We start from the raw sequence: 20,309 nt of genomic DNA on the forward strand, positions 1-20,309 counted from the left end.
ATGAACCAAGACAATTAAAGACATACATTACGATTCAAGACCCTAGACAATACTATGGAACAAAGACAAAAGTAAACGGGTCCACAAGCACCATCACGCGATGAACACTTTGGGCGACACAATGAAGTCGATAAGATTTTTCTCGAGATTCATGTAATGTTAATGCAGCATGATTTGTAACGTAACACATTGGGTTTTAGAATACTTGTAAAACACGAAAGTGCTCCAAATTCTAAAAGAACCTTAATATGGTCTTTGTAAATATAAGAGATTAAACTAGAGTTAAATTGTCTCATCTCTTTTGAGATCATCTTCTCTAGTTCTCTCTTATTCTTTTAGTTTTTAATTTTTAATTTTTAGTTTATTTTCTATTCAAACTTTGTAAACAAAAAAAGCACTCTGTCAGTTTCAATTCAAGATTAATAAAGAATCATTATTCTCTATTCTCATCTCTTTTATTTTTATTTTGGTTTTATTATTTTTGTTATGGTTTGTGGCTAGATCTCTGTTAGAGAGGTCGATGAAGTCCAAACAAGACCATCTTAGATAATTATTTATTTCAATCATACTCAATATAGTTTATTGTGATATTAATTTCTTAAGTAGTGATCATTGGATAGAATGTTATTCTTATAATTTTGACAGTTTAATTTTAAATAAGTTCAAGTTAAATTATATTTTACCTTTGATTTCGTCTTATTAAATATCATCATAAGATTTAAGATTATTATTTGGATCAACAGATTTCATCTTCTGATCCAAGAATATTAGTTTTGTTAATTGAATTAGGATATAAGTAAATAAATAAATTGATAAGGTGACTTGTTTTGCTGGATTTGACTGATCTAACTCTTTACATTGTGATTTTCATTCTTGTTTATTTTAAAATAGTTTTAATCCAGTTTCTTTTAATATTTTGAAAATCATGATTGATTATTTTAAGTCAAAAGAAAAATTATTGGATTAATGTTGTCTCTATAAATCGATCATTACTTGCCAACGTTTTTAAATATTTTTGTTCCATTATTTTATTGATAATCTGCATCGAATAGGTATTTTTTTCAAAGTGGGTGGTGACAAGTAAGGACAAGGACACAAGTACAATTGGGGAGGGGGGGGTTATTTGAAGTAATATTTGCTTAGATTGTAAGAAAAATGAAACCATCGAATCTTGTTTCACCTGTATTTTTAGCCAAGGGATTCTCCTATTGTTATCCCCATTGCTTTAAACCTCAACTAGGAAAATCTCCAAGTCAACTCATCAATTCAGACTAGTTTTGCTTAAAAAATATCGAGTTGGGTAAAAATTGATTGAGTTACATATATATACGACTGAAGATCCAATATGGCATCTCGTTCCTATAAAATAGGAACACTGTCTACGTGGCACGCTTCAATTGGATTTTAAAACACCCCAGGCTCCTAACCAAGTCATGCATGTGGCCCAATGTGTATATATTCTCCGAGTCAAATGTGTCATGCAAACACCATTCCTATGTACTGGAATGGGATATTGTTCTGGATCATGACTCTATTTAATAATTGAATTAGGATCTAAAACGATTTCTACTTGGCACCTTTTGGTAGGAGGTTAAAACACATTGGGCTCCTAACCAAGTCTTAATTTTTCACATGGCATGTAGCCCAATGTGTTAAATCTCCAGTCAAAACGTGCCACGTTCGAATGTTCTAGATTGCAAAAAATTAATATTTATAATATTTAGTATTTGACTCATCCAAGTCGACTTGTAATTAATCAACTTCACAGTGTCGAGTTAAATTTTTAAGTTTTAGAATTTATGGTTCTCTCACTTGTTGAATAAAGTATTACTTACAATTACCCAATCTACCTCTAACACTTCAATTTGCCACCTTTAAATTTACATCCAATCTTCCTAAATAAATTTCAAATTATCCAACCTTTTCTTTCAACTTCTCATTCCCTTTCAAATGCATCCCTCCCCTCCCAATACACTCTCTCATTACTGTAGACACATCATTTTTGCACTCGCCTGATTAATCAACTCGTCAACCCAATCGCAATTATTCCCAATGATGGATGTTTATTCCATTACTTTATTTTGTTACCAGAAATGTTTCAGAAATCCGGATGAGGTATCTCGAACTGACAAAACCTTAGAAACCACGCTACGCTAGGAAAATACGACTCCAGAAACATAAAAATCATCATCTTGCAGACCCAAAAAGAAACTTCACGATAAAAATCACTAACATTTGATCAAATTACCAAAATACCCCTAACATCAAAACAACCCTAGAACCTACGTTACGATTAGGAAAACCATTTCGAACACATAAAACAACAAATCGAAATCAAATAAATCATTTCACCAATTTTAATAAAATTATGAAAATGCCCCTCATAAAGATCGACCATTTCACACAAAAAATTTCATAAATGACACAAACTAATATTTTCATTGAATTCCTTACGAAAAATCGATTATAAAACATCCTAAACATTAAAAATCGACTTAAAACGTGAAAAGTCCTCTCCGGGGGCAAAACGATAATTTCACAATTTTCATAATTAAAATTTTTGAAATTAATAAATAAAATATTAAATAATTAAAGTGAAACATTAATGAAATTAATTTAAAATTTTGAACTAAAAAAATCGATCAATCGAACTCTCATGAAAAATTGTTGAGGGTTCGTGAGATATTTTTTTAAGGACCCCTCCATTTGGGGGTCCAAAGAATTAAAGATATAATAGAGGGGGGTTCTCCAAAAATTTAAAGTCAATCAAGCAAGACTAAATTCAAGTTATTAAAGTCAATCAAATAAGACTAAATTCAAAATAAAGTCAATTAAGCAAGACTAAAGTCAAGATATTAAAAGTCAATCAATTAAGACTAAAGTCAAAATATTAAAAGTCAATCAAATAAGACCAAAAGTCAAAATTCTAATAGAGTTCTAATTAAATAATAACTCTATTTAATAGAGTTCTAACTAAAATACAACTCTACCTAAAACAATTCTAATTAAAACACAACTCTACCTAAAATAATTATAACTAAAATACAACTCTAACTAAAAGAACTATAATTTAAACACTAATTCTATCTAAATCAACCCTTAAAAAAAATTTATAAATAGAGGTTCTCACACCCTATTTTCGTATAAAATGATAAACCCTAAGAGAAGTAGGTCTAAAAGCCTCCCATAAACCCTAGTTTTGGAGCCCCAACTCCTTACCTAGCATCCCTTCTTCGATTTTAGCCTAAAAAACACCTAAAAGCCCTTCAAAAACACCCCAAAATCCATAACAAACTCGAAGAATCCAGATCAAAAAAGGAGATACCTTGCCTCGGAGATCAGAAATCAAATCCGGAGACAAAACGAAGCAAGAAATACGGTACAAGGAGCAGTTTTTGTCGGATCTGAGGGAACAAGGTCTTTGCTATCGGAAAGGCATAATGTCTTACTTTTTTCTATTATCTAGATTTTTTTTTTAGCAATGTAACTTATTTGGAAAATTAGTAGAGACCGGCTTTGGCCGGGCGGGGTTGATGCCTAACACCTTCCAACCCCGTAACATGATCCCCGAATTCAGTTTTTTTTTTTTTTTTTTGTTCTAGATTAGTTCTTTATCCGTTTAGAGTCATTGATCGGTTCATAGACCGTAATAACTAGGTGGCGACTCCCAAACCTCAAAGGTCAAAAGTGGATCCGCGCACCCCGCGAATCGAGGACGCTTTCAATTACATGAAAACTGAAAATTTTGATAAGAAAATTCAATGGGTCAAAGCCCACAAATTTTAGAAAGCAAAGTTTGATGGCCTATAGCCGTTGAAATTTTTTATGATCCCCAATTCGACGGTTTAGAGCCATCAAATTTCTCCCATTCTCCATTAATTTAATGGTTTCTGTCCGTAAAAAAAAAAAATGACAAATGAAAATTTTGACGCCTTGGTCCGTCAAATTTTGTGAAATTTGATGGTATTGGACTGTCAAATATAGGCTTTTTCACGTTGTGTCTGACTTAGTAGTTACAAAATCATAAATCCTTTTCTTATGTATCCCGAAGAACATGATCTACGGTTCTATGATGGGGGTGTACAGGGGGCATCTGAAAAAAGAGCGTCAGATTATCGCATTTTTCTCTTTAATTTTGGGATCTCAATTGATCTAGATTATGATACTGATGCAACCTCATCATTTTATTTTATTTTAGATCCTCACATTTGAGTAAGCAGTGCTGCTGCTAACATACAAGACAAGATTGATAGCTTAATTCATTGATGATTTGATCAGGATAGGTTTACATGGTTAAGGTAAAACTAACTAATTATTGAATATATGCTGCTGTACTAGAATAGAGCGCACCCCATCAATAGCCATGCATGTGGGGTCTAATATATCCACAGCCATCCACATTATTGATTGGTTTCGGCAAATGGACCTCATCCTGTTAAATCAGGTGGTCCCACATTCACATGTACAGGTGATGGCTTCTTAGCTTGTTTTTGATAAAGTTCTGAAAGTGGACCCTATCATGTTAATTGTGTGGACCCATGTTAACGTTCACATTTATAGGTGGGGCTATCTTAGCTTGCTACATCCACATTTGATGTGGGCATGTTCATGGTCACAAAATTCTCTGATTTTTTTATTTTAAGATTAAGAAATATTTGATAAAATAAGGTATTGCTAGATTAAATTGGAATTTTATTTATTTTTAGTAATATTCTAATTTATCGAATCATTGCTTGAAGACATCATTTTTATAATTCTGAATCTTTTTCTTTTTTTAATAAAATTGTTTCTCATTTGTTTAGCAAAAAAAGAAAATTATAAAAATTATAATAACACGAAGAAAATAAAGAAATTAAACTAACATTTATTATAATCAAATGTCTGATTGCTAGACTAATTGCATTTATTTTAAAAATGATTTTATAAAAAAAATAATCTCTCTGAAAAAATTGAACCACGATCCGACCAATGGCAAGCTTTCAGTCCAATTATCGAAACAGTTTTTAAAACATTGGTCTAATGTGGAAATCAATAGTAGGTAAATGTACACTAAATTGTGGGTACTAAATGTCAATAAAGTTCGAGGATTGCGGCAAGTTGGCAATCATAGAAAAAATTCCCACATTTCTTTAGCTAAAATCAACAAAACATTTTATTCCAGTCATATGGTAGGGCATTCTTCGAAGGTGATGTACTACAGTGAAACCAGGTAACATTTGAGTGTTAACCAACCAACTACTCCAAAAGATCGACATATTGGAAAGGAGGAGAATGATGAATAACAGAGTACCGTGAGGCTTAACTGGGGTATGATACACCTGAGAGTGGAGAAAAATATACACTGGACACTCCCTCTCCCCCGTTAGGTGAAAATACTCAAATCCGTGACCTATGCAAACTTAACACTCTAATACCATGTTAACCAACCAACTATTCCAAAATATCGATCTATTGGAGAGGGGGAGAACTATGAATATAAGAGGGTCACGAGACTCAACTAGGGTATGACACACCCAAGAGTGGAGGAAATTACACACTCAACATTGAGAAGTTGGCAATATTAATTAGTTAGGAAGCGCCATCAGGAATTATGACACGCCGGACAAAAATTATATGAATGGACGAACATGATGATGATGACAATCGATAGGTACAAACCTTCTTTTATTTTGCTAGTTGCCTTACATTTCTAGTTAAATTTCATTTAACTTACACAATTATGCTTAAGATGGTGAGAATTGGTTTTTTCTCATAATGAGCTTAGGGAGTATTGTGAGGAAAAGATTTGATTTTGAATGTTTTTTTGTTGGGTTTGATATTAGAATTGATGTGGGAAGGAGGAGAGGGTGTTAGAAGAGGTTGGGAAGAGTCACAAGATGTGTGTTTGGGTGTACCAGGTTGAGACTCCCACTTGAATGGGGCAGCAATAGATGCAACTCCATAGTAGTAGGCTCTTGATGAAGAGTTAGCCATGGAGCCTCTTTGGATAGAAGTTTAGAGAAAAACATGTCATCTTGCTTGATTTGAAGAGAATTTGGGGGGAGTTCATGGTTTGATTAATTGGGTTCTCAAGTCACAAAGTGAGTTTTGTGCTATAAATGTAACAGATAAGTGTGTCTCGTAAATCTCTCTAAATAAAAAGACTAATGATAAATTGACGTGACAAAACATATGTGGTCTGTACGTGATAAAGGCACATAATCGTTGATCTTTTTTTTCTTGGGATATTCTTGTGTATCCCAAGAAAAAGATCTATGGTTCCGTGCCCTTGTCGTGTCAACCACATACAAATCATGTACATTTTGCTGCGTTGATTTATCACAGCTCAAATAAAAAAGATTAAAATAAGACTTTTATCATAAGAGTTCTAATAATTTGATGCCCCCCTTTGACATACGCTCTCCTATGTCCCAATCACAGAATCGTAGATCATTTGCATCGAGATACACAAGAAAAAAATTTATAATTCTACATATCTTGAGGCAAATGATCAACGATTCTATGGTGAGGTGTAGGGGGGTGTAAGTTAGAGGGGGTGTCAAAAAATCATTATTCTAAAATACTAGAGGGGCTAGCTTTGTTAGTCCTCTTGGACACATGGGTTAGATCAAATTTATAAAAATAATAATAATTAATTATTACTTTTTCTCTAATCAAGTGTTTGAAAAAGGACAGTCACTAAATTCCTAATTTTAAATCATTGGATATAATCATCTTGATGATGTGGCACACCTTCACCCTTTAAAAGAGCTACAAGAAAAACACGTTATAGAGGATCTACTTCCCAGTATACTTTGGTCTCAAGTACTTATTAGATGTGAAGAGATTTATATCTATTGTAATTTTATTTTAAAGACTCTCTTAGTTAACAAGTTTGTTACCAAACATTCCTCACTTTTATGATTTTAAGATTTAAAATCTTACCAAGGGTCGGTGGGCTTACATGGATTAGTAAATTGGCAATCCAACACAACCTTTAAGATTTCATAGAAAAAATCTAAGATTCAAAAAAAAAAAATTCAAAAAATAAAAAATCCTATCAAATCAAGATCAGATGTGTTAAAATGGATGACTAGTGAATTTCCAAATTTAAAATTAAAATTAAAATGAAAAATTAATTTTTTGTTGAATTTTTTTTTTAGTTCTTAAAATATTTGCGACTCTACGGCATCAGATCATGTTTTTTTGAACGTCACAAATTGTTGCAGTTAATAAAGTAAGGTATGGTAAGTCACAACTTCATGCATTTAAACCATTGAATTTGCGAATAATGTATTCAATGTTGATCTGGATGATCTAAATTGATTGAAAAGTGATGAAGTTTGGTTTTGAAATGGTCCCATGGCCTCATAAAAGACGTGTTGATAGGGTGGTTGGGATGTGACAAGGAGACCTTTCGAGACCAACCATTCAGACTCGCACTCATTAAATTGAGTAAAGTTAGCCATCAAAGCAGTAACTGGCATTAACTGAGAGCATGACCTCATGAAGTCCCTTTACAGTCAAAATTCATCAGCTAAGGTTGTTTATGACTCATCATTTTGTACCCAAAAAAGATCAAGCAAGCCATTTATTTACCGACGGATCAAAACATGTGGATTATAAGACATTTATTTGGAGTAGTGGGTTCGTTAACATGCTATCAGAGCGCTATGGTTATATAGGTTATGGGATCGATGTACCGTTTCAGGTGAGGGGAGAGTGATGAGTGTATATTCTCCTCCATTATCAAGTGTGTCATACCCCAATTAAACTCCGTGAGTCCCTTGCATTCATGATTCTCCTCCCTTTCCAACTTATTGGTGTTTTGGAGTAGTTGGTTGATTAACAAACAAAGATCAGTTAAGGGATATAAAATAGGAATTGAAGACCATCATGGTTTTAGATAATGGAATGCAGCAGTGGATAGCTTATTTTCCTTTGGAATTAATTTTGACTTCTCAATGGTGTTTGATTCAAAAGAGGATTTGTTGGAAGGGGTTAGGAAAGCATTAATGGGCGATGTGTTGGGTCCTCTGAGCATTCGGATTTTGTAATTCAGGGGCATACCCACTTCTAACCTCTGTATCTTTATTTTATCTATATAATTTTTCTAGCAAAAAAGAATAGGATTGTCGGAGAGATTTTGGCCAAACAATGAAGAAGAATCTTCATGAATGAGGTCAACAACGATCAATGGAGAACGTGAACAAAAACACGTAATTAAAAAGATGTTACCTATGACTATGATTAATGACTACTAATGATCAAAATATTGTTATAAATAATCGTTATAACCCAAAACATCGGTTTATAATGTGTCGGGGTATCAATGGGTCTTTTTGGTTTTTCATAGATGGTCTTTTAATGCCGAACATTCTTAGGGTGTTGAACCCACATACATTCAAGTTTCAAAACTTGTTGAACTCACTTTCACATTGACCATTACCCTTACCTTGCTTAACAAAAAGAAAAGCTGTTAAAAAGGCACTTCACTGCATCACATTAATAAAAGTCAGATTTTTCTCATCAAATTGCTTTCCACGATCACATAGCACTATCCATTAAATCATGTCTTCTTAATTAAGTCTTTTGCCCTTGGACTCTTATCCTTTTCTTTCAATAACTACTTTAGGGTAGTAAAAGGGAAGTTTTGTGACCGCATCGCCTTGCGGCGAGTTTGACTTTAAAGCGGATATAGCCCGTTTCAAATTTTCGGTAGAGCCCTCTTCAAAACATGGCACATTACTTTTTATATTTATTTTACACCTTTTTTTTCTTCCATCAATATTTGGGATACCTCCTTGAATTGGGCAGCCGTCTTCAACTTTTTTTTTTCCCCTTGTGGCATCCAAAAGCATGATCCAATGTCATGTATATGGATTAAAGATTTAGAAGAAAAAATTTTAAGAACTTTGAAATTAGAAAAAAAAATTCTATTAAATTTTAATTTAAATTTGCAAATTTTTTTTTTAATCAACACTAACAATAAAGCCAAAAAAAGATTTTTTTTTTTTTTTCTTCTTGTTTTTTTAGTCTTTCCATATTATTTAGAGGACTGTAGTGTTGGATTGTCAAAATGGTTTTAAAACTCATCCAAGACTGAGATGACTTGTCTGATTCGTCTTTGCATCGTCCACCAACAAGACGGATTGACAAATTATCCCAAATTTGACGTGTCTCTTAAAAATCAATCGACTCTGTCATTTTTTAACAAGACAACTCGAATAAATCAAAAAACTCGTTCAAGACAACTCAGTCTCGTTCATAAACTAGACGAGACAAGACATCAAAACGAGTTTTAGAATCATAATTGTCAATATGGTTATTATCCATGTGGGCCAAATGACCCTTTGTTAGATTTAAAATCTCACTAAGTTAATCAAGCTAGCTATATACCTCTCTCTAGTTTAAAACTTTAACTTGACTCAAAAGCGTTTGAAATTTTCAACGTGTACTCGGTAGTCAATCTACGGCTATCACCACAAACAAAAAATATTCAATATCTAGAGCTGTAAATTGTTGACCCGTTAACCAGTCCTTATAAATACAGAACTGCTCTCAACCTAGTGGGTATACTATCCCAGCTGAACCATTCTCTCTCTCTCCTCTCTCTCATGGATGAAACAAGTGATTCGCCGTTAGTTAACCCCGTTACTCTTATCAGCCCACAATTCTGTGTACCTTACGCCGTAGATCTCGCAGTTATCAGAAAACCAAAGTTCATAAAGGATTGTAATTTGGCCGTTACAGACGTTAAAGGAAACATCATCTTCAAAATCAAAGAGAAGGCCTTCAGCTTCCATGATCGCCGAGTCTTACTTGATGCTGCGGGAAATCCTCTTCTCTCTTTGAAAGAAAAGGTTTATATTTTTATTTATTTATTTATTGGTTTTTTTTAAAAAAATCTCAATTCTCAAACATGGGTTTCATCTCAGCTATATATATTAGATTGGGAGTCCTATAAATATCCTTCCATCTCAGCCATATATGCCCATATTGGAAACATCAAATAATCTCAATTAGTCAAAAATCTAATTATCTATGATTTGGATAGGGTTCAAAATAAGTTGGGTTCTGAGTATATCCATATGCAGATCTGATTTTTTTTTTTTTAATCTATATCTGAATCAGACTATATTCAAACCATTTAGCTTTCACTAAATCCAGATCCGACCCGATCGAATTATTTGATTTGGGTTGTTTAAGTCGAATGATTTCGATCTGCTCAACATTTTTTTTTTTGTTATATTTTTTTTCTAATTGCTATAGTATTCTATTTAACTATTATAATTCGTTTATTTTATAAGAATTCATGCTATATTAAAGTAATAGAAAAAATATAGTTTAAAAAAATAAAAATATAATTTTCAAAGCAATATATTATTTGGATCTAGGGGGATATGATGGACCCAAATCAGACACGAATCAAGGGACATCAACCCATATCTAACCCATTTTTTCATATGAATCTGCTCCATGGGTCCAAACTCACTAATTTCGTATCACTTGAATTTTGGATAAAATCTGACCCATTTTAGATCCTAGATTTAAATCTCACATACCCATTTGAGGAAATATCCAACGGTCCAATATAATATAGGTATGAGTCGTATTGTAGTGACTGCAGAGGACACTACATTAGACACTATGCTGACGTGGTAGTGTGTAGAACCGTAGATGCTTTTAACTTGTATCGCCAGGAAACACATCCATGGTTCTGTGCACACCTCCACATCAGCTCAATGTTTAATGCAGTGTCCTATGCAATCACTTCAACATTTTCCTGTAATAATAAGTATATAATGATTCATTATTCTTATTCTTTAATATGAAAGATCAAAATAATGGAGACAACTCTACCCCCAAAGCTTATAACATAGTCAAAAAAGATAAGAAACTTATATGTGTTATTTATAAAACTTCTCTAACCTTCTTCATATCAACCTCCTTTCTAAAACCAATTGCATTTGCATGTTTATGCAATGTGCGAAACATGAAGTAAAGTAAGGATTATACTCTCTCTCTCTCTCTCTCTCTCTCTCTCACACACACACACACACACACATACTATTCAAGTATGAGATGTTGATTTCTTACATTGTTTTCCTCTATTTCAGTTGATGAGTACACATAGCAGATGGAGAGTGTTTAGGGGGGATAGTGATGACAACAAAGATCTCATATTTAGTGTCACACAAGCTGCAAAGAGCAAAGTGGATGTGTTCTTAGCAAACAATACCGAAGAGAATGACTGTGATTTCAAGGTGACAGGTAGCTGGTCGAATAGATCATGCATCTTCAACATCAATGATGATTCTAATACCATGATTGCCAAAGTAAGAAAAATTCCATCTCTCAATCCATCTTTACGTCTATGTAAACAATATACATTAACTTAATTAAGATGATTATTGATATTAATATATTGAAATGGGTGGTGATGCAGTTGGACAAGAGAAACACAATTAAGAGAGAAATGGATGAGGGTGACTTCATGGTGAAAGTATACCCAAACATCGACCATGCTTTCATCGCTGCTCTTGTTGTGATCGTCGACGCAATTTATAGCTCAACCAGTGGAAATGCAGGAGTAAATGCCTTGCGAATGGGGCTTTTATCGGGTGTGATTTTGGGTAGTAGTAGTTGTTAAAAAGAAATGTATGTTTTTAATGTTGCAATTTCGCATCGATTGGTAAGTTTGTTTGTCAAGAAAATTAAATTTGTGTTGTTTTTTTTTTTTTCTCTTTTCAAATAAATTTAAAATCCCATATTGTTTAGAAGTCCTCTTCGGAGAGAATTTGGAAAACTGTTGGTAAGAGTCAAATCTCCCCTCCCACTCCTCATTCCAAGACTCTCTCTTTGAGAAGGCTATTTAACTCTCATTTCAAGAGAGGAGCTAACCGGTTAAAAGGGTGTCGACTGCGCCATAAGGTGCGGAACGGCTTTTTGGACCCGAATGCTTAGTGGTAACAAATGGTGCCTATTGGATTTTAGTCTAAAAGGTGCCCGCCAACATATTTTTTATCCAAATGACACTTCCAATGGGTTTTGTATTCTAAATGGTTTCTTTACCCATTTTCGAATGGATGTGACTTTTGAGATTTGTTCCCTCGATAAGGGATCAATTTAGTAAAAAAAAAAACATCAGAAAAAATTTATAAATTTCTTTCTAATTTTTTCTTTAACTCAAATTCTATTTTTCTGAAAGAGACGTTCATGCATCAGAAACATCTGTGACAAGTTTTTCAGAATTCATACAAACTAACTGTGAAAGAACATACAATTTGTGACTAAACTAGACTTTGTTTGTATCTTAAAGATAAGTTCATCAAAAATCCAAGTACATCTCCATTTTAAGTGGAGTGGGGGTGTCTGCTGTCTATACGACAACGTAGTAAACTAAGTGCCTCAAAGCAACATCAGTTTTATTAAGACTTTGTATGCATTATAATTTATAAGGTCAACAATGTGAAAGATAATTTTGAGATGCATTTTTTAAAATTAGAAATACCCTAGGGTTTTAAAACTTATGACATACTCATTGACTTTAGTATTCCATTAAAGACTTGAAATAGTTATCAAAATGCTGACATCTTCAAACTCCTACAAAAAAAAAAAAAAACATTTTTTTTTCAGTGTATATCATTTGCAAATGCAAATGATTTGTAGTGTACCAAACATGGCCTTAATAAGATACCGATAAGAAAAATTACTTAATGAACCCTCTAGTAGGTACATCTTTATAAAAACACAATGAGTTTTGAGGTGGTATCTTAATTCTTAGCAACCCAAGTAGTAAAATATTTCTTTCTTAATGCCCTCTCAACCGATAAAACCATGAGCTCAAATCATTGATCAAGATGAATCATGTTGAAACATCGAGATCGATTGTAATAAGGTTGATTTCACTTAGAAAAAAACAAAAAAAAGAAGGTCGATCTCAACAATTTGAATTGTTAGTCTTGATGGTTCATGTTCAAATACATGTTAGAGAATAAGATGCATTGTATACGTTACATAAGTTATATTGTATCATTGTCAATGTATCTCACCACAAATAGAATGTTGTGATGGAGGATATTTTAGAATATTTATAAATATTTAAAATATATCAATTAGAATATTCTAGAATAGTATATTAGGCTAGTTTCTATATATCTTGGTTGATGTAATCTCTATAAATACTCTATTAGGGTTTATGTAATATTCATTCAAGAATTCTCAATCATTTTAGATTTTCATATGGTATCAAAGTCTAAACTCTAGTAAGAGCTTGATCTTGGTGTGTTTTTCTTCGACGATAGTTTTGTTATATTCTAATGTCGAGTCTCTCACCATTGTAAAAAATTTATGATCTATGCCCTAAAAATTTGCGAAATCATTCAGATTTTTGTTATCATTTTCCATTTTTTATTTTTCATTTATATAACTATGAGGATAAAATTATACAAGATTATACAAAAGGATTTTTAAAGAAATGAAAAAAAGAGACGAGAGAATGATGACATTTGATGGAAATGTCCAATAAATCATGGATAGAACACAAAATTCACTAAGATGTTAGTCATTCTTCACAATCAGATCCTTTTTTATGATTCTAATAACTATTTGGTGGGTTTTGAAGTTAGAATGGAGAGTTCTCTCTTTTGTAAAATTTGAAAATTGTTAGGAGGGAGAAGTTGTAATTTACAAAAGATTTAGTAGAGAAGATGAAGTGAAAGACATTTTTATCCAAAAATAAGAGTTACTATAACAAATGGAATGTTTTTTAGTATTAAAAACAAAGTGACCATTTTTTTTCCATTGTCATAAACCTATGACTTTGTTTTACTAAATGTCTAAATATTTAACCTTCTTTTAGAAATTGTCCTTTTGTCAAATTGACTCGGACCTGAATTAAAACTTTGACAACCTAATTTCAAGAGACTCCATCAAGAGTGATATTAAAGGCACCCTCAATTATTATCCAATGCATCCATATTAAAGCCAATTTTTTTCGTCTTTTATGGGTTAAAAGTTTCAGAATGAGCTGATTTTTGGTGGAGTCGTGCTGAAGTGACCTCAAGTTGGAGCTCGATGAAAAGACATCAAGAAGTGTGATCTAAGATTCCAGCTTGAAGCCACTTCAGAATTATTCTTTTTTAGTAAGGATGATCTCTATAAAGAGGAGATCATCTTAACCAAAAATTATTTCATTATGAAAACTTTTAAATCATGTAAGATCAAACAATTTGGCTATGGTATGCATAAGTGGGGTGCCTTTATCATTACTCCACCAATGAAGTATTGAAACATATACGCTCGTACACACTTCCTTAAAAAGGTAGAATTGCGTTTAAAGTCAAAACTCCAGATGGTCTTCCCTCCTCTAATCGTTTAAGTTTCTGTAAATATTTCCAACTTTGAGGGCTTTCATTTGCCACAGTTTTCGAAAAAAATCGAACGTTTTCTGCTTTTTCCCTCTCTCTATCACTCTCTTGGTCTCACAGTTCTCCACTGTGTCTCTCTCTCTGGTACAGAGCTTTTCTCAGCTCTCTCTCTCCCTCTCTCTCTCTCTCTCTTTAAAACCGCCATTATCACCCACACATGCGTGCTGCCTAAATTATAGGGTTTCTGTTTCTCCCCAAATTAAAATCTCCCAATTCGAATTTCAAAATCCTGACAATTACCGTCATTTGAAACTTCACATTTCCGACACAATGGCCGATAACATTGATTCCGGCACGAAGCCGGGAACTGAAACTTCCGCAACCCTAGTTTCCGATACGAAACTGGGTGACGGAACATCAGAAACCCTTGAGTCTGGTACGAAAGTGTATTCCCGAACGGATGAAACCCTAGTTTTGGAGAATTCTGTGGAGAAGAAGAAGGGAGAATTCAGAGCGGAGATTGATACCTCGCCGCCTTTCGAGTCAGTGAAGGAGGCTGTAAGCCGTTTCGGAGGTAGCGGCGTTTGGAGACCCAACTACAAGGGCTTAGAAGCGGAGGTAGGTTTGGGGTTTCTGTAATGCTGATGTTTTTATGCTCTTTTTCAATCGCCATCTTTGGGTTTGGGAGTTTTTTCTGTGAAAAATAAATAAAAAACAGAAAAAAAAAGATCTTTTTGTGCAAAATTGGTCATCTATTTGATAGGCTGTTGCGTTTCAGAATGACATAAAATGTATTCCCCTTGATATGATAAGTATTAACTTGAATTTGTTTATGTTTGGGAATTTCAGTGAGAATTAATTTGGAAGCATTTTTTAATTCTTTTTGGGATTTTAACAATTTTATAGCTTTAAATTAGCTTAATTTGGAAAAAAAAAATGCTTAGTTCATTTTGTTCATTGATTTTTGTGGATGATCCATCTGGGCTTTTTTGTTTGAGGACTGTAATTTGAAGCTTATTGCTTTAAATTGTAATATCATTCTCCTTTTCTACCATTTTCAATCCTTTTTGGGGGTTTTGTTTTGTTAGTGCATGCCCTTATAAGCAATTTCTGCACCTATCTTCAAATTTAACCTGCTAGTTATCGTGGGAAATTGTAGCTGTGTGTGTGTGTGTGTGTGTGTGTGTGTGTGTGTGAGGTTTCTTGGTTTGATTGAGTCCCTTTTTCCTTTGGAAGAATGGCAATGTAATTTATATGGATTTGGTAGAGAAGGGTGTCTGGTTTTGGCTTTGAACTGTGTCTTTGGATGGGGAGAGAGAGAGAGAGAGATTTCTTGGTTTGATTGAGTCCCTTTTTTCCTTTGGAAGAATGACAATGTAATTTACATGGATTTGGTAGAGAAGGGTGTCTGGTTTTGGAGTTGAACTCCGTGTCTTCGGATGGAGAGTACTTGGTTGAAAGGTACCCAGGCCAAGTCCTCTACCGTCAGACATGGGCTAAGTCTTCTACCCTTTTGGGTAGGGCTAGGAGGCCATTGGCCGAGCCCTCTACCTCCAATGGTTGGGGACCCACCCTCGGGGTTAGCGGACTGGGTTGGAGTGCTCGACTGGGATTTCGTTTGGATGTTGTGTGCACAAATCGATTATATAACTCAGATCTCGAGGTGACCCTCTTAGATGTATCTTGAGGTAGTGATTGAAAGATGGATAATTATGTTACTTTATACCTTGTAGATAATTTAGAAGGCCATGATAAATAATTTATCTATTTATTTATTTTTGGTTTTCAAATATATTATTGGAATGTAATTTATATGAGGCAATGAAATCTAAGGTACCTGAGGAAGCTCGTAGGACAGTCCTCTCACTGTAATGAACATATATACGGAAGCATGTGAGATATGGTTTTCAAATCCTATTTTTCTTGTTGTCTCAAACAGAGCTTTTTTCATATGGTCTGCAGCTCTAAGTAGAATTCTGACCTTGGACCATATCATCTCCCAACACATCGTTGTTGTCAATTAGTGTTTCCCTTGTGAGGTTAGCGAGGAAGATGTTTTTATATTCTTATTTATTGCAGTTTTGCATCTTCGATTTGGTATTATTTCCTATCCTTGTTCAGAATTGTTTGGGGTTTTCCCCTTTTCTATTGTATCTTTGTTTCAATCTTGGCATTCCTTTCGATTAAAAGCATCCTATGGAACTTTAGTCCTTTTTTGTTGTGCGGGACCCATTTGAAGGGAAAGGAAATAGCCGTGTATTCGAAGGGAAAGAGAGCCCAATCCAGAAAGTTATCAAAAGTGCTATAGGGTTCCTTTATTTTGGCTTTAAACCTTTAAGGAATTTAAATGTCTTTTATGTGAAGACTTATTGTTTAGGTGTGGAACACTATTGTTTGGGTCCTTTAAGAGTTGACCTTCAACCTGGATATATAACAAATTCTAACCCTCTAGTTCCAGCTTTTCCTTTTTCCTTCTTTTCTTTCCAAGTTTGTCCACCCTATTCTTCTTTAATTTTTAAGATATTCAATATATACTTGTGGTCACACAATAAAACCAATTATGGCATATGTTACCTAAATATGCCAAGAGTTAAATGCGACACCTTGTTTATGTTGACAAAGCATATACTGGCATTTTTTACATATAAATGGATTAAATGTGACACCTCGTTTTAGGATATATTTATAGTGTAGAGTGGTTATCTTGACAGCGTAATTTGGCACTGTAAGTCACACATCCATGCATTTGCATCACACACTGTGTTCTATAGTTTTCGAACTGCTAATATGAGATTGGTACCTTAGATTTTCCCATTTGTCTCTTTTGCATTTTGTCCCAAGTTCTGAGAGAAGCTTTCTATTGTAAACAGCATGGACTCGAGGAGGTTGATATTGCAAAGGTGAGTGAACAGGCTGCACTTTTGGAGAAGGATCTGATCGTGAAAGAACGTGAAACCCTTGAGGTCTTAAAAGACTTGGAAACAACAAAAAGGGTTGTTGAAGAGTTAAAGTTGAAGCTACAGAAAGAAGCATTTGAATGCATAACAACCCCCGAATTAAATTCAGATAACACGAAGATAAATCTTGTTGTTAAAGAAACCGAAAGAAAAAATCCCGAAAATATTGTTGAGACCCATCAAAACTTGGTGGAAGGCTTGAGCTTGTGTCCTACTTCATCGCCGGGTTTAATCTTGATGGAATTGAAGCAGGCAAAGGTGAACTTAAACAGAACAACAAATGATCTTGCCGGGATTCGAGCTTCTGTTGAATCACTTAACAAGAAAATAGAGAAGGAGAGAATCTCTCTCAATAAGACCCGTGAGAGGCTAACTTCTAATTCAGCAAAGATTTCATCTCTGGAGGACGAGCTGAACCGAACTAGGCTGAAGTTACAACTGGCGAAAGATGCTGAAATCAAGGGTAGTTCTGAGAATCCTAATGATATTTCGAGAGAGCTACAACAATTGAGTTCTGAGGCTGAGAAGTTTAAGAAGATGGCCGAAGCTGCGAAAACCGAAGTATCAAGAGCATTGTCAGAGATTGAGCAGACCCGAACAAGTATAAAGACGGCTGATATTAGATGGGTAGCTGCCAAGAAGATGGCAGAAGCAGCTAGAGCAGCAGAAGCTGTTGCTTTGGCAGAGATCAAAGCTCTATCAAACGGTGAGAGTTCAGCTGAGGGAGTAACCCTTTCTTTCGAAGAATACTCCTCCCTAACCCTTAAAGCTCGCGAAGCTGAGGAGCTTTCCAAGAAGAGAGTTTTAGATGCCATGCTTCAGATTGATGAAGCAAATCTATCTAAAAAGGAAATCTTTAAAAAAGTGGAGGAAGCAACGGAAGAAGTTAAAACTAGTAAAAAGGCCTTAGAAGAGGCTTTGAACAGAGTAGAGGCTGCAAATAAAGGGAAGTTAGCGGTTGAACAAGCTCTTAGGAAGTGGCGATCAGAACATGGTCAACAAAAGAGACGCTCGGTTCATAATTCTACGAAGTTCAAGAATTCTTTCCCATCTCATCATAGGAGAGATTCTCGACTGCTTGATGTCAATGGGTTGAATCTGGTTAATGATGGATCGAATCCCGTTTTGAGGCCAACCCTATCAATTGGACAAATACTGAGCAGGAAACTTCTGCTCCCAGAAGAATTTGAGGTGGGAATGCCGACAAACGATAGCAATGAAAAGCCAAAGGTGTCATTGGGTCAGATGCTTGGTAAACATAGTGGGGTCTTATCTCCTCCTGAAATGTCTGATAAGGAAGGAAGTAGTCACAAGCAGTATTCTGCTAAGAGGAAGAAGCTTGGGTTTGTCCGTTTTTCGCTTCTATTAACAAAGCAAAGTAAGAAGAAAAAGAAGCAAGTTCCGAACTCGAGGTAGCAAAATCCGTAGATAAGTTAATTTCCATCCTGCACTTTTTTTGTGTTTTTGTTTTTTTTTTCCTTGTTTGGATTATGTTTGCTCTTGTTGCTACTATTTCATATATCCATGGCTTTGAATCATTGTTGCTATATTCTTTCTTTAGCAAAACTGGCATAGAGAGTGGCAGAGTTCAATTTTTTCTTGATTGTATGGTCTAGTAAAACAATTGTAAATTGTGCAGGTGGAGTTCATGCAAGGGGGAAGTCTAGGAAAAATCGCTTAGAGACAAGATTGACCCATCGATCGAAGGATTATGCTTGTGTGACATTGGTTCCTAGGCATTATTTGGAATGTTATCACTAGTTCTTTTCTGAATTCAAGAGAGTGATACATTGCTGTTAAGTCTTAGTAGCTGAGAACGGTATCTAACTAGCTGGAATATTCGACTAATGAAATTATTTCGTTAACCCTTGATTCTCAAATGAACAAGATCTTGTGAATGTGTGAAATCTGATCTCCCCTATATTAGGAGAAAAAAAAAAGGAGGAAATAAGAAACATTTTTATTGCATCATTGCATTGACTTGTTAGGAGAGGATAGTTCTACTGGAAAGATAATCCAGACCTCTTCCATGGATAGTTTTTCTTTACAAGTGATGTTATTTCCATATGTTTTTCCACCTCAGCATCTTCCAATTTTGCTACTTTCAGCCAATAACTATGCCATGTTGCAACCCATGACGAGAATGATCTCATCTTTCTGCAGTGTCGTCAACAGCCCGAACAATGGAGTACTAACCAAAGGCTTCGTGATTTTGCTTTCTCGCCAATATTGAACTATTATGTACTAAGCACAATGGTATTTGTGTGTATGTATGCACACTTGTTCACTTGGATGTTCAAGTAAGGAAAAGTTGTAGTGTACACTACTAGCTAGATATTGGAGTTATAATTTTCTTATGCGTCTACAATCGTCCCCATGAGAATTGGGTTTCTAAGGGGTCTAGAGAGTAACAGGTTGTTCAAAATGATCTCCCGTTCTTCCATTAAATATTCTACTTTTTCTCAGAGACTCGGGTTCAAATACCCATGGATTCGTTGTTTATTTACTTGTTTCATATAATTAAGAAAACACTAGTTTTCTTGAAGCCTCTTGCTCATATCTCTCATCAAAGGGTCTTATTTGATAATGCTTGTCTAGTAGATCCCCTGCTAACCCGAACGAGCATTCAAATATTTGCCTTACATTCATTCGGGATAAGTGAAGGTGGGTTTTGAACCTGGGTCGTGGTATCAACACTCATGCACTTCAATCAGCTTAGCACTTTTTTGGCAAGGCAGTTAAAACTGTTATGTAGGGATTAGGTGGTGGACCCTCTTAGGATCTAGATGGAGTTTAAGCGGTAGAAAGATAAATTTTACGACCTTTTTTTTTTATATATATAGTAACGATCGTTCATTAATAAAATGAATTAAAAGGACAATATGAAAATGTCATCGCCAAGATAATATCAATTATCGTGCAAGTTGTTAAGTCAACAAAATTGATATAACAAGTAATGGTCAATATTCAAGTGGATAGGATCTAAAATTGATCAAATATT

The 20,309-nt window shown here is 34.4% G+C and overlaps 2 protein-coding genes across 3 annotated transcripts; both read left to right on the forward strand.

Moving 5' to 3' along the window:
- The first annotated feature begins 9,547 nt into the window (after positions 1-9,547).
- Positions 9,548-11,718, forward strand: LOC147385107 (protein LURP-one-related 10-like). The gene is made up of 3 exons (XM_086426921.1): positions 9,548-9,842; positions 11,100-11,318; positions 11,429-11,718. Exons 1-3 carry the CDS (start codon positions 9,597-9,599, stop codon positions 11,630-11,632), a joined length of 669 nt encoding a protein of 222 aa, XP_086283047.1. The 5' UTR covers positions 9,548-9,596; the 3' UTR covers positions 11,633-11,718.
- Positions 11,719-14,329: 2,611 nt separating this feature from the next.
- On the forward strand, positions 14,330-19,175 carry LOC147385108 (WEB family protein At2g38370-like). 2 transcript variants are annotated; one of them, XM_086426232.1, is made up of 3 exons: positions 14,330-14,969; positions 17,222-18,740; positions 18,948-19,175. In XM_086426232.1, the coding sequence occupies exons 1-2, from the start codon at positions 14,682-14,684 to the stop codon at positions 18,722-18,724; spliced, it is 1,791 nt and encodes a 596-aa protein (XP_086282358.1). In that variant the 5' UTR covers positions 14,330-14,681; the 3' UTR covers positions 18,725-18,740; positions 18,948-19,175. The 2 variants fall into 2 exon arrangements, with proteins under 2 accessions (XP_086282358.1, XP_086282357.1); XM_086426231.1 differs by having other exon boundaries at positions 14,332-14,969; positions 17,222-18,720.
- The last annotated feature ends 1,134 nt before the right edge of the window (positions 19,176-20,309 follow it).

The sequence above is a fragment of the Akebia trifoliata genome, chromosome 15, assembly GCF_017979445.1.
Source record: "Akebia trifoliata isolate Shusen 1 chromosome 15, ASM1797944v1, whole genome shotgun sequence".
Lineage (NCBI taxonomy): Eukaryota > Viridiplantae > Streptophyta > Magnoliopsida > Ranunculales > Lardizabalaceae > Akebia > Akebia trifoliata.

Bases quoted from the DNA above. Each gene is read 5' to 3' on its own strand.
- LOC147385107 (XM_086426921.1), top strand. From the start codon at position 9,597: ATGGATGAAACAAGTGATTCGCCGTTAGTTAACCCCGTTACTCTTATC. The intron at 9,843-11,099 runs GTTTATATTTTT...CCTCTATTTCAG, and splicing joins TTCTCTCTTTGAAAGAAAAG to TTGATGAGTACACATAGCAG. The intron at 11,319-11,428 runs GTAAGAAAAATT...GTGGTGATGCAG, and splicing joins CTAATACCATGATTGCCAAA to TTGGACAAGAGAAACACAAT.
- LOC147385108 (XM_086426231.1), top strand. From the start codon at position 14,682: ATGGCCGATAACATTGATTCCGGCACGAAGCCGGGAACTGAAACTTCC. The intron at 14,970-17,221 runs GTAGGTTTGGGG...TATTGTAAACAG, and splicing joins ACAAGGGCTTAGAAGCGGAG to CATGGACTCGAGGAGGTTGA. The intron at 18,721-18,947 runs GTAGCAAAATCC...TAAATTGTGCAG, and splicing joins AAGCAAGTTCCGAACTCGAG to GTGGAGTTCATGCAAGGGGG.